This window comes from Rousettus aegyptiacus, unplaced genomic scaffold (genome assembly GCF_014176215.1).
Source record: "Rousettus aegyptiacus isolate mRouAeg1 unplaced genomic scaffold, mRouAeg1.p scaffold_m13_p_5, whole genome shotgun sequence".
In the NCBI taxonomy this organism is placed as follows: domain Eukaryota; kingdom Metazoa; phylum Chordata; class Mammalia; order Chiroptera; family Pteropodidae; genus Rousettus; species Rousettus aegyptiacus.
The window spans coordinates 113,682,482-113,698,589 of record NW_023416308.1 but is presented as its reverse complement, the minus strand read 5'-3'; the positions used below and the strand labels follow the sequence as shown (position 1 = coordinate 113,698,589).

At 53.7% G+C, this 16,108-nt stretch overlaps 1 protein-coding gene across 1 annotated transcript; it reads right to left on the bottom strand.

The window, feature by feature from the left end:
* Positions 1–117: 117 nt before the first annotated feature.
* Positions 118–6,366, bottom strand: CCDC86 (coiled-coil domain containing 86). Its single transcript, XM_016119065.2, has 4 exons — positions 5,534–6,366; positions 2,783–2,912; positions 1,096–1,170; positions 118–959 (listed from the first exon to the last, which is right to left on the bottom strand). The coding sequence occupies exons 1-4, from the start codon at positions 6,289–6,291 to the stop codon at positions 840–842; spliced, it is 1,083 nt and encodes a 360-aa protein (XP_015974551.2). The 5' UTR covers positions 6,292–6,366; the 3' UTR covers positions 118–839.
* Between the last annotated feature and the right edge of the window lie 9,742 nt (positions 6,367–16,108).

Below are 16,108 nucleotides of genomic sequence, written 5' to 3'. Positions count from 1 at the left end.
GAGTGACCAGCAAAACGGACAGTAGATGTAGAGCCGATGGAACAGACACCCCATCGCAACGCCTCGCCCAGGCTCCCTGCCGCCCCGCCCTGCCTTACTCTCAGCACGTCTGCCATCTGACACACAATGAATTTACTCGTTTATTATGTTTTCTCCATCAAAATGAAAGCTTGGGGGCAGGAACTTTTGTCTGTATTCCCTGGTACCTAGAACTGCGCTGTACACAGCAGACACTCAATAAATATTGTTGTATAAGGACGAGCAGGAGTTTATCAGATCTTTGGGGCGTCTGCAGAGTCTGGCACAGGAAAGAGGGTGCTAGAGAGGAACCCCGCTTCCTGCAACCTCCCCGTTTTCATCTTTCGGTTTTAAAATGTGGGGCAGAGCTGGATTCAGTTTGCTAGGTGATGGGGTCAGTGGGGTTCAGAGGTACCCAAAGCAGCCTACAGAAGACGTGGCGGGCTGATTCCGGACTGCTGGCCTCCTGGCCTGGGTTGGACCCAGGACCTTGAGAAGAACATGCACATTTTGGGGAGTCACCAGCTCCCTGAGGAGCCAGAAGAATTTACTATCCTTGGTTTGAAGGCACTTGGAGAAGGAGGGGGAAGGAGAGACGAGGGAGTCGAACCTCTCCCCTCCCCCAGCCTCTGCCAGGCCTCAGGCTCCCTCTGGGTCTGTCCCAGAGACCTCAGATGTGAGCCCCGTCCGGGTGGGGTCCCTGTTCTGGAGCCTGAGTTGGAGTGCTGGGTCCAGCAGAGACGTGTGACCAGCGGCCTGGGACACGCTGTGCCTGTCTGACGTGGTGGCCGGCTACAGGAAGCCTCCGGGCTGTCCTGCGCTCAGACCTGGGCAGCTGGCCGCTGGGGCGGCTGTTTGTGCAGCAGGGCCAGGGTGTCCCGTTTCTCGATGGAGCGCAGCTGCTTCTTCTTCGCCCGCTTGAGCTTGGCGGGGTTACGGATCTGGGGGGTGGGAAGGGGGTGCGTGAGTGTGGCTGGAGTCCCCGCCCAGGATGGCAGCCGCGGAGTGGGGGCTGGGAGGCAGGGGTGCTGAGTGTCTTGAATGTGACGCCCGCCCCCCAGGTGGGGCAGCACTCACCACTTGGACAATCTCTGCCTTGCGTTCATTCTCCAGGCGGCGTTTCAGGTTCTCGGCTCGGCGCTGTTTCTTCTCCTGGAACAGAGGCGAAGGAGTTGTGGGGCCTGGAGCTGGGGTGGCCCTGGTCTCTGAGGCCCCAGGGGAGAGCTGGCCAACTCCCCAGGGAGGGAAAGGCCTCTTAGCCGGGTCCAGGTCATTCCTGGTGGTGTGTGGGTGGCCGGCCAGGAAGGACAAGCCCTGTCCCCAGGGGACCAAAGGCCCACCGGGGTGGGGAGGTCCTGACCCCACCTGAGGCGGGCACCTGCAGAAGCAGCTGAAGACAGGGCCCTAGACGGGACTGGGGGCAGGGGGCTTAGACACGGTGGCTCCCCACCTAGAAACTCAGGCACATGCAGACAGTGCCCCCTGGCACAGCCCCTCATCCGTTGCCAGGGGAGAAGGGGTGGGCTGGTTTCCTCCTTCTTGCCCTCTCAGCGTCTCCCTCCCTCCTCCTGACGTCCATGCGCCCTGAGAACGCCAAGGCCGGGGGCGAGCGCTGGACAGAGTGGAGGCTGCAAAGAAGAGGCTCTGGTTCGAATCCTGGCTCTGCCATTTCCTAAATTGGGGACGTTGGCCAAGTTGTTTGACCTCTGTGAGCCTCAACTCCCCCCTCTTTAAAGTAAAGATGATCACGTGAGCTTGTTTTGAAGAATGAAAGAATGAGCACATGTACAGGGGTTAGCATGCTCGCCTGCCTGCTGGGAGGGATGTGGGCTCCGAGGCTGCTGCGTGGCTGGGGACTCTCTTGGCTTTGGTAACTCAGGGGAGTGGGGGTGGCCTGGGCCCCCAGGGTGAAAGGAGAAGTGAGACTCGGGCTCCCAGAGTGAGAGGAAGGTCTGAAGTGAAGACCACGGTGAGACACTGTCTTGCCCAAGAGGGAGACCGGAAGTGAGATAAAGCTCAGTGCACATGGCAGCAGCCACACCTACAGGACCTTGGCCACAGGCTGAGCTGGGGCTACAGTAAGCGGGTGGCCGAGTGACCGGTCCACCCCCTCCTTTCGGTGGCCAGGCTGGGAGCACGAGCTGGGGAGAGGTGCCTGACTGCTCCTGTGGCCCTGGGACCACCAGGCCAGCGCTGTCCCACCGATGACCCTAGTCCTGGAGGGGCAGTCACTAGCCGATGCTCCCACCTCACTTCCTCTCCATGGCTTGCTGGGGCTTCCTGGAGACGAAGAGGTTGGACGTGGGCTTCTACTGGGGCATTTCTGGCCCTGGGATGAGGGTCAGGGGAAAAACTGGAAGAAAGTGCGGACATCCACTTTGCTGATGCGTGGTCGTCGCCTCTTGGACAATGACAGCAGCAATATGGGGGACGAGGCTTTCCACCCTGTAAGCCTTCCCCACCTGAGCAGGGACCCCAACCTCACCTCTCCAAATAACCTCCCCCCGCCCCATCCCTGAGCCTTGTATAGAACCCTGGGCTAAACTGGACGTCCCACTGGCCTTCCCTACCTGTGCTCCCAGACTGCACTTCTGCTTCTGGCGAGGCCGCCTGCCTCCCAGGGGCCCTCTGGCTCAAGAAAGGCCTGTGACCAAGTCGGCCACACCTCTGGGCGCCTGTGCGAGGTTACCCGCTCCGGGGCCTGTCACAGCAGACACTGGTGCAGCCTGAGCTGCAGCCTCAGCCTGGCTGGCCAGCCGCTCACCTGCCGGCGCCTCTCCTTCTCCTCCTCCAGGTGCCGGGCGAAGTCCTTAGCCAGCTTCCTCTCCTGCCGTTCCTTCATCTTCCGCTGCCAAGATGTGCGCAGGGGCTTGTCTTGAACCATCTGCGAGAACCTGCATGGGGAGGGGTTGCACGCGGGTTCTGTGGGCTGTACCCATCACCCTCTCCTCTGCTCTGGGCTCTGGGCCCTTCCCCTGAACCCAGCGAGCATCACCTCCCCACCGGCCAGTGTGCTGGGCAGTTGACCCTCTGAGTTTGCAGACTTGGGGCAGGAAAGGGCCCTGGCCATGCCGGCCGCCATTTCTTAAGCCCTGTTACGTGCGTCTAAAGTGGAGACTCTTGTTCTCTCCATTTTACAGAGGAGCAAACCAGGGCTCAGAGATTAAATATCTGTCCAAGGTCACCGTGTTCCCGAATCCCAGTTTGTGACCAGAGTCCAGGCCACACGGCCTCTGCCATAAAGCTGCTCTTCTGGAGACGGGGCTCACTCCTGACCAGGGCAGCCGTGAACAGGCCAGCTCCCCGTAATGGTTCAGAATCTCTCTCCCCAGTAGGGAAATGTGAAATGGAGAGAGAATTAAAGGTTAACAGGGGATGTCTTGTATTCCTTAAGTGTGACAGTGGCATTACAGTCACAGGAGAAAGGAGGTCATCTCTGTGGGAATGCATGCTGCCGGGATGTGTGGGGGCAATGACATGCCAAGGACCTGCTCTGAAATATTCCGGGGGGGGGGGAAAAAGGGAGGAAAAGACGTCAGGGTGCAAGATAAAGCTAGACCAGTAAAATGCTGAGGGCTGTGCCAGCTGGTGATGACAACATGGGGTTCTTAGACTGCGTGCTTCCTTTTGCCGTAGGTCTTTCTCCTTGAACTAACTGAAGGCTGCTTGGGTGTCCTGTGGGCCTTTTCTCCTTAGCAGATCCCCTCACAGTGGCCTTTTTGCCTCCCCCACCAATTTCTTAACTTCCGAAAGAGTTCCTGTTCATCTACATCCATTATACGGTGTCCTGAACTGTCGCAGCAGGTGCCAGCGGTCCTGCCCCAGCCTCTGAAAGCTGTGGTGCTTGCAGGGCAGAGCCCACTCCATCCACGGGGTGGGGTCAGTACGGCTCTTCTGGGCTGTCTTCTCCCCTTCCTGCTCCGTAGGAGTCTGGCACACACGGCCTGGGCCTTGACGCCCACGCCTGTCCGTCTTCAGGCTGACTCTGCCCCTGTTCCTCACCCTGCCTGCCTCCGACCCCAGCACACCCCTGCCCTACTCCTTCTCTCCCTCCCCAAGGGCGTGCTGAAGACCTGGCCTCCTAATCACAGAATGGGGCTATGGCATGGACTTCCTCCTTACCCTAAACTAGGGTGTGAAAAACCCAAAGGGACCAGGCAGTGGGGACCTGGGCGCAGAGTCACAGGACACAATGCTGCATCTTTCTAGAGCAGCGCTGCCAAGCAGAACGTTCTGTAATGATGGGAATGACCTACATTTATGCTGTTCAATAAGGAAGCCACTAGTCACACTGGCTGCCGAGCACTTGAAATGTGGTTGTTGTGATCGAGGAACTGAAAATTTAATTTTAATCAATTTAAATTTAAAAGCCACATGTAGCTATAGCTAAGTATGGGGCAGTGCAGGTCCAGAGCATCAGTTTTACCTGGAGAATTTACCTGGAGAGAGGCCTGGCTTCCCAGGCCTAAATCCACCACTTACTACCTCTGTGACCTCGGGCAAAATAGCCTCTCGAGTCTCAGCACCTTCCCTTGTTAAATGGAGATGAGAATCATTCCCATCTCAAAGCATGTGGGAGGATTAATCGAGACTTTGTCTGAGAAGCACTTAGCACAGTGCTATGCATACAGTAGGTGCTCAATAAATGCCACCCTTCAGAGAAGGGAGATGGCATACTCAATGAACACTGTGCAGAAAGTGGCGTTTGGCAGGGGCGGTGGGGCTGCAGCCAAGCTCTCCCAGGTGTGACTGTCTCCCTCCTTATCCTCTTTACTGGGACACCTGGAGCAGGTGCTGACTCCACTGTCTCTAGGCTCAATCGTCACCCACCAAAGCCGTTTCCTCAAAAAGCCCAAACATCAATTCCACGACCCTTTGGCCTTTTCCCACAAGACCTGCCAGCAGCTTCTGAAGGTGTTTTAATTCTTCTCCTTTACCAGGCTCTGCTTTCACCCAGGACCTCCTATAGTCTCTTTGCAGAGCCTCCATCTTCATATGTAAATTTAGTGAGGATAAACTTGCTGCTTCATAGGGCTGATGAGCAGGTTACACACCATGATGCATGCTGGTCCCTCTGTCTGAAAGGCCATCCCCCGGCCAATACTTACTAAAGTGCTTATCAGTGGCCTGTATACTCAATGCTGGTTATACTTTTTATCACAGAGGCTTATATCTTAACAGATAATAGCGGGTGAAGACATTATTGCTTTCTATCAAGTCATGGCTAGTTGACATGCTTCTGCCCCGCTCACCAGAGAGGGCAGACAAAAGTAAATGATTGTTGAATGAATACACAAATGTGCTATAGGAGAGGTCCGCAGGGACTCTCAGGAGAAAAGCAACACAGAAATAACTGTGCTCTCACCCTCCCCGGGTTCCCAGGGCGTTTTACCACATTCTGATTTTAACTACCAGTTTGTGTGAGCTCTCTCCAACCCAGTGGCTGTCTCCAGGCTGCATCGGCGCCCCAACACCACAGAGAACCCCTGCCCAGTCCCCCCCCTCCCCCGTTCACCTCTTCTTGGAGCGATCCTTCCATACCCGCCCCGACTTGGGCTTTCCCTTCGGGATTATTGGAACCTCCACCTCCTCCTTCAATGTCTTGGACGCTGGGGCCTGGGCTGAAGATTCTTTTCGCTTCTTTGGCCCGAGGCTGTCACTTACGGGCTCCCTGGCCGGAGGTGGCTTGCTAGGCTGGTGCTCACCCCGGGGAGAGCCGGGTGACGGCGGTGTCAACTCCTGTAGTGGAGGCGAGGGCTCCGGACCAGGCGCTAGCTGACCGAGATAAGGCTCTGGTGATTCTGGGCCCGGATGCAATTGATATCGGGGGGCCCCTAGGGCCAGCTTCTCCTTACTCGGGGCTAACTCCGCGTCCGGTTCTTCTTGGCTCTGAAAGTACTTTGGTGACTCCCCACTTGGCTTTGGCTGACATGGGGCGGTTTCAGGGCTCGACTCCAGCTGTCTTTGAGGAGACTCCTGGCCTGGATGTTGCTGACTCTGGGGGAACCCTGGCCCCAGGTCTGGCTCCTTTCGGGGGGACTCCAAGCCTGCTCCTTGTCGTAGGCTGGGCGATCCCGGACATGTCTCCGGCTGACGTCCGGGGGATTCCAGGCCGGGTTGCCGCACACTCCGAGACCCGGGCTCCCTCGTTTCTTCTGGGTTCGACTCAAACTCCAGAAGGGCCCGTTTCGCCCGCGGAACCGAGGTGGAGCTCTCAGAGGATTCAGGGTTAAGGCCTTCCAGCCGCCGGCTGCGCCTCAGAGGTGTATCCATGGCCCAGCCGGAAAGTTTCCCAAATCCGAGCCCACGTGCAGCCTCTGGGACCACAGGCGCCGTCTTATGACGTCAGGGGTTACCACGTTTGTGCCGGGCAGGAGCGGCTGTTGCTAGGGCGGCCATGTTGGTGATGGGCAGAGAGGTGGGGTGGACGGCCCGAAGGGGGTTGGTGTTACTGGGCGCATGCGCAAAAACGTTGCGGAGCATTTACTTGCGATTGCCGAGCCAAGGCTCGCTTGAGATCTGTTTACCTTTCATGCAAACACAGTCCCCTGGGGGAAAGAGACTGTGTAGGCAGGAAAGGGAAGGGGGACCCATTGCTTGGAGAGAAGAGAATTGGAAAAAGATCCAGGGAGCCCGTAGAGAAGGCTGGATGAAAACTTTGCCGCTGACTCACTCCTGTGCTTTTGGGCGGAGGTCTCACCCTCTTTGGGCCTCAGTTTTTCCATGTGTGATATGGGTGATTTTGCACTAGTTTAGTGTATCTATCTAAAATGACGCTGTCTAATACTCCTAACTGCCAGAGTGAATGTTACCCGGTGGACGCTGGAGATAGGAAGTCTCTTAAGTCGAACAGTCACATCCTTGCCTTCTTTTCTCCCACCCCGTGCTGTGCTTAGGTACCAGATTTATGGCTCTCCTTTTTCAACATTTTTAACATTTATGTATGCAATTGAGGTACCGGTAAGATGCACCATCTTTGGCCTGGCACACCTGGGCCCTCAGCCATGCCGCATACTCTCTTAGGTGCCCTTTTCAAACCCAGTTCTAGAAACGGATTGGATGGCCTCTGAGCTTCCTTTCAGCCAAGACTCTGGTGGTGTCTTTGCCCCAGTGTGCGGAGCTACCTCTTTCCCTACTTCCCGTGAGACCCGGGAAGGGCTTTGAGTCCTTCAGAGGAGGAGTTTTTCTTAGGAAGAACATCTTGGAAGTTGCCCAACTACGTCCCAGCTCTCTAGTATTATTCTGAGAACTGCCTGGGGATGGCCTTCTGGGATCCCAGGGCTCACATTGTGCCATCCCGGTGGCCTCTTTTAGAAACCACTGTTTCTTCAGCAGAGGGGTCGTGAGAGAGCCTGGGAAGTTGTTCAAGGATGTTTAGGGGTCAGAGGAGGAAGGTCAGGGCAGGCATTTGGGGCCTCAGCACTGAGCATAGTCCCCACCTACTGAGTCACTCTGCAGTGTCAGATGGAGCCCAGACTGTCTTGACTGCTGGTCTAGGACGTGGTGAGGAGGTTCCAGACAAAGGTTTCTGGAGGATGGAAAAGTGGATTGAGAATCTCTTTAACACCTCTCACTCCTTGGCTGGTGCCGCATACCCTCCACAGTGCGTCTTGATGAATTCAGCCACTCGAAATCACTTTCTTAAGGATAAAGCGATGGCATGGCTTCTCCAATGTCCCTCAAGGTTGTCAGAAACATCTGCACTCTTTCGCTGTTACCTGTGTTAGTCCCTGCCTTCCTGGCCCCCCTCAGAGGCTCCATCTGCAGGCTCAGTGCCCTCGGAATCCTGGGCCGAGTAAGGCCCTGTGGGGATGCTTCGCCCCAGTCCCCTGCCCAGCCGTGCAGCTCCCCACCGCAGAAGCAGCTTGGGCCATCCTCGCCCATCACCCAGCTCTTCCAGCTCCAACTCTTGGTTCCTTAAATCCCCACAACTGCCTAAAGACCCAGAATGGCCGGCTGCTCAGAACCACACCTGGTGCGCATCCCCAGGGCTGCTGAAGGAGACCGAATGCCATCCTACTGCTACTGCCCTGTGTCAGGTGCCCTCAGCTTCCTGCTTTCTGAGCTCCTGTCCTCGGCTAGCGACCTGCCCCTCCAATGTCGATTGGATCACATCCCAGCCCTGCTTAAAGTACTTGAGAGGATAGTCTCAGGCCCCCGCCAGGGGAGCATGAGAGAAAGAGACGTTTTACAGACAGGGCTCAATGGGTGCCCCTCGAATCGTGTGGAGGCCCTTTATCAACCTAGGCACCAAGCAAACTCTGTCCCAGAACCCTCCACTGCCACCTAAGCTGTTCATCATTGTCATTATGAATGGTGTGCATGCAGGGGCCCAAGGGGGACCCCCTGAATTTTTCAGAAAAGCCTGAGGTGGCTGTGGCCCTTGGGACTCTGTGCCCTTACGATCCTTTGCTTCCTACGGCAAACATCCCAGCCTCCTTGCCCTTGGGTGGGAGGGTGCTGAGGGGTTCTCTACACATCCCCAGTGGACCCCGCAGGATGGAGCCCCAGTTGTCTGGTAACCTGGTCTATTCATGCACCCTCTTTTGTCCTCTTCCCTGTTCCTGCCTCGCTTTCTGACTTGTAGGTGCTCGCTGGTCATTTTCTGAACAGATTATTGGCACTTAGATCCTTGTCTCAGAGTCGGCGCTGGAGGAACCCGGCACAGAAAGGCAAAGGTGCTTGCCCAAAGTCGCGCAGCTGTGCATCGAGGAGTCAGGGCTGCTGTGCCATAACTGGCATGCTCGGCTGCCTTGCGGTTCCCCTCACATGGGCCTCACTTGCGTCCTCCACAACACCGACCCTGATTTGTGCACTGGGAGGTGCCGAGTGCCACATCACCTCGGAGGCTGGCTGTGGCTCCGTGTGCGCCCACGCCAAGCAGAGAGCTGAGCGGGCAATGTTGGCTGACTTATGTAATCTGAAATCTGCTGACTGAAGGAAGCCGCGCACCCACAGATGACCAGAGATATGGATCAGGTGTTCTTCTCTGAGCCATTGATTCCCCACCCAGCCAAGGGTGTAGCCATCGAGAGGGTGCGACAATCTCTAGATGTCAGGGGAGTGAGTCCGGGCAGCCCCTCTGTTCAGAAGCAAGGTCAGACAGAGATAAGCAGAGAAAGTGCCGTGGCCATCACCTGCAGGACTAACTGAGTGCTTACTAAGTGCTGGGCCTCTCCTGTGTGCTCGTTTAACACCTCGGAGTGGCCAAGCAGAAGGGCGATGGCCTGCCCCAGGACGCATTTGCTGAATGCGTGAATAGATGCTCACTATGACCCCCCCAGGCCAGGGTTGAACACCTCTAATTTAACCAACAGGGAAATCCGTGGCTTGGAGACCTGGTGATTTGGTGCCAGCGACTCAAGAAGACAGTGCAGGGTGCAAGGTCAGGATTGAAACTCAGGGCTCCCCGACTCCACACACAAGACCTGACGCTCACATCCACCAGGCCCAGGACTGGGGAACAGGGGCCAAGGGTGTGTAAGGACCTGGCAAACTGGGATGTTGCCGAGTGTGGCCCGAGTGGGGGCAGAACCTCGATGGGGCAGAGGTGACACTGGGCTCAGGCTGAGCATGGCCGCACGGGGCCAGGCTGGCCTCTCCCCCACTCAGAGGTCTCCTAAGTTTTTGAAGACAGTTTTCCTGTCGCCTCCTCAGAACTTTCTTTTTCCTCCTGCTCCTCCGGTTGCCCCTCCCACAACAACATGTAACTCAGAAAAGACACCAGTTCTCTACAATGCTTCAAGAACGCGGTGGGCGGAGCTGACCGCTCAGGCGCCCAGGTTGACTGCCCCACAGAGAGCCGAGGGCATTTCTCACTTCCCTACTTCACCATTTCCCTCAGCGTGGCCAGGTCCCCATCCTCTTCCCAACCGTGAGCCGCCAACTGAAACCCTTAGTCGGCTGCCATTCCAGCTGCTGTTCCCTGGATCCTGGTCACGAGCCGTCGTTTATTTCTTTCGGGACGAGTGCAGGCTTTGCCGCTGGGCCTTGCTGCATTTTGTCTTGACCTCTCTGGAGACCCAGCTTTCTTCCTTCAATGATCGCTCCCCCTCCTCCTTCGCGTGAGTGAACGGCTGCTTCTAGGTACCGAGAACCAGGCCCTGCTGAGAACTCGCCGCAGGACCAGGGCTCTCGTGTCACTGCTTAGCACGAGCACTTATCTCGGAGGTTCATCTTTTCTGTGTTCCCAACAGCTCATGATGAGTCTCAGGTTCTCAGGAGGAGAGGCAGAGACCTCAGTGGAGGGGTAAGCTGGACGGGTGGGGGCAGAACCTGGGACCCCTGCTGAGAAGCCCGCCTGTGGCCTCAGAGGGCATCGCCAGGGCGCAGAGAAGCTGACTGGGTTGCGGAGAGCCCCTTTGCGTGGCTCCGTGTACCTGCAAAGCTTATCTCCTGATCCCCTCACAGCATCGACAGGTTTTGCTGAGTCAGGAAGGGGCACACCTACGTTCCCCAGGATGGCGAGACCACTTCCCCCTCTTCAGGCCCCTCCCCGCCAAGCCTTGGCAGCCTGTTCCCTTGCTGAGGAATGAACACCTGGGCCAGGTGGCTGGTAAATACTCCCAAGAAGGGTTGCAGAGAATGGTAGCTCACGCCACGTCTCGCCCTCAACCCAATGCGAGGTCTCCAACTTTGGTGAGCATCAGAATCATACGGAAGGCCTATTCAAATGCAGATTCCTGGGTTCCAACCCCAGAAATGATGACTCAGGATGTCTGGGGTGGGGTAGAGATTCTGCATTTCTACCAAGCTCCTGGGTGACCCTGCTGCTGGCCTGTGGCTTCGTGGGGATGAGTATAGATTGCAGAGATACAGACCCTTGATGCTCTGAGGCGTAGTGTGATGCAGGACACAGGTAGAGATTCTCTGCTCCGTCTGCCCATGCAGAGCATGGCCTGAGTTTACTCTCTCGCTTATTAATTCACCAAATATTTAGCAAATCTTTATTATCTGACAGACGCGAGCAGTAGAGCAGGGAACCGCGCAGTTGTGGCCTCCGCCTCGCTGGCGCTTAGTGTGTCTCGAAACGCTCGAATCTCAAAGCTATGCCCTGAGGAAGGCTGAACGGAGCGGGAATTATCATTCCAACTTTATGGGAGAGGAAAGAGCCCCGGAGAGGGGTTTCGTGACTTGCTGAGGGTCACACAAATGTAAAGTGGCAGAACCTGAACTCGAGACATCTTAACTTGAAATCTGGCTGTCATTCCCCTGGCCGTGAGCCATCTCGGCTCCATGGGGTTGGGTCCGGATGGCGGGGCTACAGACCCTGGCCATGTGTCAGTGGGTGACAGCTGGGGGCTTCACCCTTATGTGTGGAAGGAGGGTCTGACAGACAGAAAGACAAACAGGCAGCCCCCCCCACACCCACATGCACAATTCTCGGTTCCTAAGTCGATGGAGTTTCACAATGCGTCACCTCCTCCCCCTTCCTCTTCACTCGGCTGGCTTTCCCCTCTCCTCTTACCCCTCTCCTCTTACCCCTCTCTGCTCCCTCTCCTCTCTGTTTCCTCTCACGTCTGGTTTCTCTGTCGCTCCCGCTCTTCCCATGTGGATCTGCTCCAGTGAGCCTTTTCTTCCTCAACCTACAGGGCAGCCTTGTCTCCATGGCAACCCCTGGAGACCTGTCCTTGGTGACTAAGGAGCAAATGACAAGGCCCCTTTCCTGAAGCAGGGACCAACTAGGTCCTTGGGTTGAGGGCGGACGCTGCTGGCCCTGTGGCAGGGGACGTCGGTTCCGTCCACCCCTGCACATTCTCATGGTGGACGAAACCTGGCCTCAGACCTGACTGAGGTGCTGAGATGAGGTTTCCCCGGAGTCAACAGACTTGCTTTTCTGTTCTTCCCAAGGAGCCTCAGGGACCTCCGTCCTCAACCTCCCCCCACCCCAAACTACCTCCCCCCCCCCACCATGCAGGATGGAGCAGCCATCCCACACCCGCACCCCCAGTCCACTGAATCGGCCAGGCTCCTGCCGGCTCTCACGCCCCGAGGCTTGCTCTATCAAAGAACTGTTATGAAAACAGGGATTCCCCCAACCCTCCAAAAGGACCCTTCACCTGCTTACAGATTCAAAGGCATATCGTTTATGCTAAATTTTAAGGACATAAAAATTATATGAAATGCTGACGAGAATGCATTTTATTGCAGTGGATTAAAAAACACAAAAACATACCAATTCCATTGGAAGTTTAGAAGATAGAGATTCTGTCCAGGGTGGCTACCAAGCACGAGGCTGTTTGCGGGTGTGAGCTCACTGAATTCTCATGGGCACCCCATGAGGAAGCTGATCCTGCGCCCTCAGTTTTAGAGGTGAAGGAGTTTGTCAAGGCCAACAGTGAATCTGAATTCAGGACTCTGGCTCCAAAGTGGGTGCACCCTCACCCACACCTTTCTGGCTCTGTGTTTTTGGGAATTTGACATAAATCAAGAATAAATCTTTTCTCTAGCCTAGGCCTGATTTTTCTATTCTTTTAAATATGGCACAAGGCAGAATTTTTGGATCATTAAGAATGCCTTTCACACACAGCAGGGGCCAATCGATCGAAGGGTGATTTTTGCTCTTTTATTTTCTGTTCAAAATAAAATATTACACAATGTTGTAGCGCGGTCAAATCTAAGACCCACGGAGCCAATTGAGATTAATTACGAGCCTTTATTAGCCGGCCGGTGACTGATTCTCCCCACTAGAGAATCAGCCTTCATTAGCCAGCCGGCGACTGACCCTCCCCACTAGAGAGTCAGCCTCGAGCCTCCAGAGGAGGCAGCCTATAAAGCCCAAAACTACGTCCTGATTGGCCTTGATCAAGCAAGCAAGCAGATTACAAAAGCAAAAATTAGCTGTTAGCTTCTAGCACAAAGAAATACGGTTTCTGAGGGACAGCTATGTTATCTGTACTCCAGCGACAATATTGTTTTATTTTTCTTCTTGGGAGCCTTGGAGCTATTTACTCCTAGGCAGCTGGCACCTGGAGATATCACTCTCTGCCTTGTCCTTCGGGCTGACTCACTGAGGAATTGACACCAATAACCATAACAAGATATTTTCCAAAGTAGTAACGGCCGGAGTAAAGAGGGGAGATGTGAACAAGGAAGATGTTATTAAAATGCATTTTTTACACTGTTACACACAACACTCAGATATTATCACTCTGCTTGAGTGGTTTTAGCTCTGCCTACGAGATGACTCAGGGTAGATCTAGATACTCTCATTTTCGGAAATTAGATGCAGAAGGTGTAGGAGAGTGCATTTTCTAAAGCTGGCTGCATCAGTATCTCCTGTCCAGATGCTCCTCCTCCAATTTGACCTTGACATCTCTCTCCTTGGGAGGTAGGGTCTATGTTTCCTGAACCTGGATGACCTTTGTGGTTGCCTTGGCCAAAACAGTATGGCAGAACCATTGTTATGTGACTTCTGAGGCTGGGTCGTAAGAAGGCCACATACTTCTGCCTGGCTTTCACAGGATGCTCATTCTCGGAGCTCAGCTCCCTCACTGTGAAGAAGCCTAAGCCGTCCCACGTGGATGGACCACGTGGAGAGAGAAAGTGTACCTGCCGACAGCCCCGCTGAGGTCTCAGCTGACAACCCACATCATCTGCAAGGCAAGAGCGAAGATGCTTCCAGATGCGTCTAGCCCCCGCCTGTCAGGTCACTCCCGACTTCGAGTCTGCCTAGGAGAGGTCCCAGGAATCATGGTGCAGAGACATCCTCTCCCCACTATACCTCGTCTAGGTTTTATGACACTGAACTTATGAGCACAGCAAAAATGGTTGTTTTATGTCATGAAGTTCGGGGTTGTTTGTGACAGAGCAAGAGTAACTGGAACAAAGAGTATTTGCTCACAGTGAGTGGGTGTCTATCTCAAGAGAGAAAGTCTTGTGGCCTTTTTCGCACCCTCTTTTGGGGACGGCAGATGTGATTGGCAGGGGCGATGCCTAATCCTAGCCTCATTCATTAGAGGTAGATTGGATGGGCAAGATCTTCCTTGTTCTTTAGTCACCACATATTAATGTATTTTACCTGCTTACTCGTTTATTGTTTATTTCCCACTGACGAGAATATCAGTTTCTTGTGGACAAGATTCGTTTTGTTGTTTTGCTTCGTTTTGTTACTGTATTCCTAGAGCCCAAGCTAGTGCTTGACACTTAGTAGTTTCTCAATAAAAAATTCCTGAATGAATGAATGAATGAAGATGAAACATCAAATGGGCAGAGTTTTCGACAGTAATTTCTTAGGAGAATTTGGTTAACATTACCATGTTCTAGTTATTGTGATAATGTGAAATTATTCTCCGGACAATGGCAAACTCATGCGGTAGGGGGAATCGCTTGAGAATCATAGTAGAAAATAGAATAGAGAAGAGAATAATAGAGAATAACTAAGAGTTAATCTTAGTTATTCTCTATTAAGAATAGATAAGAATCCCAACTTTTTCTTGATATAAAGAAAAAAAAGAATCATTAAATGCATGATGAGTGGTAGGGGGATTTCAGGGCTATACTAAGGAGTTCGTTCAAGGAATTTATTCCTGGACATTGTCTAAAGGATTTAAAATCAGTCAATAATAAGGATCGATTCAAGCAAGATTTCTTTGTTGATTGGCGTGTACTGGTTGTCATGGGGTCCACAAACAAGTGTAAGGTGGGGTCACTGTCCTCCAGCTATGTTGAGTCCAGATGGAGAGATAAGACTGAAAGCTGTGAGACAGCCAGCCCACCAAGGCAAGCTAGGCCCAGTGGTAAAACTGATAGGATGAGAGAACATCAAGGAGGACTTCCTGGAGGAGGCAGGTCCAAGAGCTTGAGAGACTGGTTAGGTAGGCTGCTTTCCCAGGCACTGACCCAGAAACATGCCAAAGCACCACAGGGATTCATCAGAAATCTGCTGCCTAATAATTCAGGTTTCCAGCTATAGGGTCTCACGTAACTAGTAGAAAGGAAATTAGTGTCTCTTTTGACAAATCCTCTTAAATAGATAAGTACGTACTTAAGTATTTAAGTAGGTAATATTTTTAAGTAGACAGAAAACCTTCCCCTTCCTAGCACCAGCCCATATTCATGGAATTTTTTTTTTTATGATGTGCATTGCAAGTCGCTGCATCCATGGGCTGGTCCAGCCCTGAGACCAGTCAGCTAGCAGCTCCTGGGGAGGGGGGCACATTGTTGAGCAGCCCAGATTCTGAAACTGCATCCTGCACAGCAAGGGCTGTTTACCAAGAGCGCATCTGCATTTGGTTACAATGAAAAACTGGAGAATAACAGCTACAAAGACTAAACCCTGCGTTCCTGAAGAGTGGTAACTATGTTTAGAATGGGGAGGGTCCCCCTGCTAGTCACCTCCCAGGTTCGTAACTTGAGTAATGCTCCTTTCGAGTAAGAACCAGGAAAGAAAATTCCAAATCAATTAAGAGTTCTTTGTGATGCATGTGATACACCTCCGTTTTGAACGTAAAGAGAGATGCAATTTTTATTAATGGGAAAATTATTTTTTCTTCCCACATTAAACAAACATTGGAAGATTAGGAATTCAAAAGGTGCCAGATTTTTAGCCTGCCGTGGGCCCCCAAGTGTTTCTGATCTGCCCTGTAGGCGGAAAGATTTCTATCAGGCCATATTGTTCTGTCCGCCAGAGAAGACAAATCATACATGTGCAATAACTTTAGAGACTTCCAGAGGCCACGATTAGTGATGGTGGTCAGGGCGACCACAACCGGAGGAGTGAGTGTCAGTGGAAGAGCCTAGCTTGGTGTCTCTGTCTTGTGACATCCCTGGCTGTTCCTTCCTTGACCGATTCTGTTCCATTATGCAAATGTTACCTTTCTGGGCGCAGCCTTGGGCAGAGCTGACCCCGCTGGGACCAGCAACCTCAGCGGGTACCCGAGTTCTGCGCTTGATGCCACACTACCACCTACTCTAGGCATATGTCTCTGAGGCTTCCTGTCTGCTGAAAGCGACTTTCCCAGGGTCTACTGTGACCTTATAATTTATTGACCAAATGGGAGCTTTTGCCTAGGTGGGACGCCAGGATGACAGGTGCAAACTAGGTCTGTGCCAAGGTCATTTGATTTCGGTACCTCCCAGGGAGTGGGGT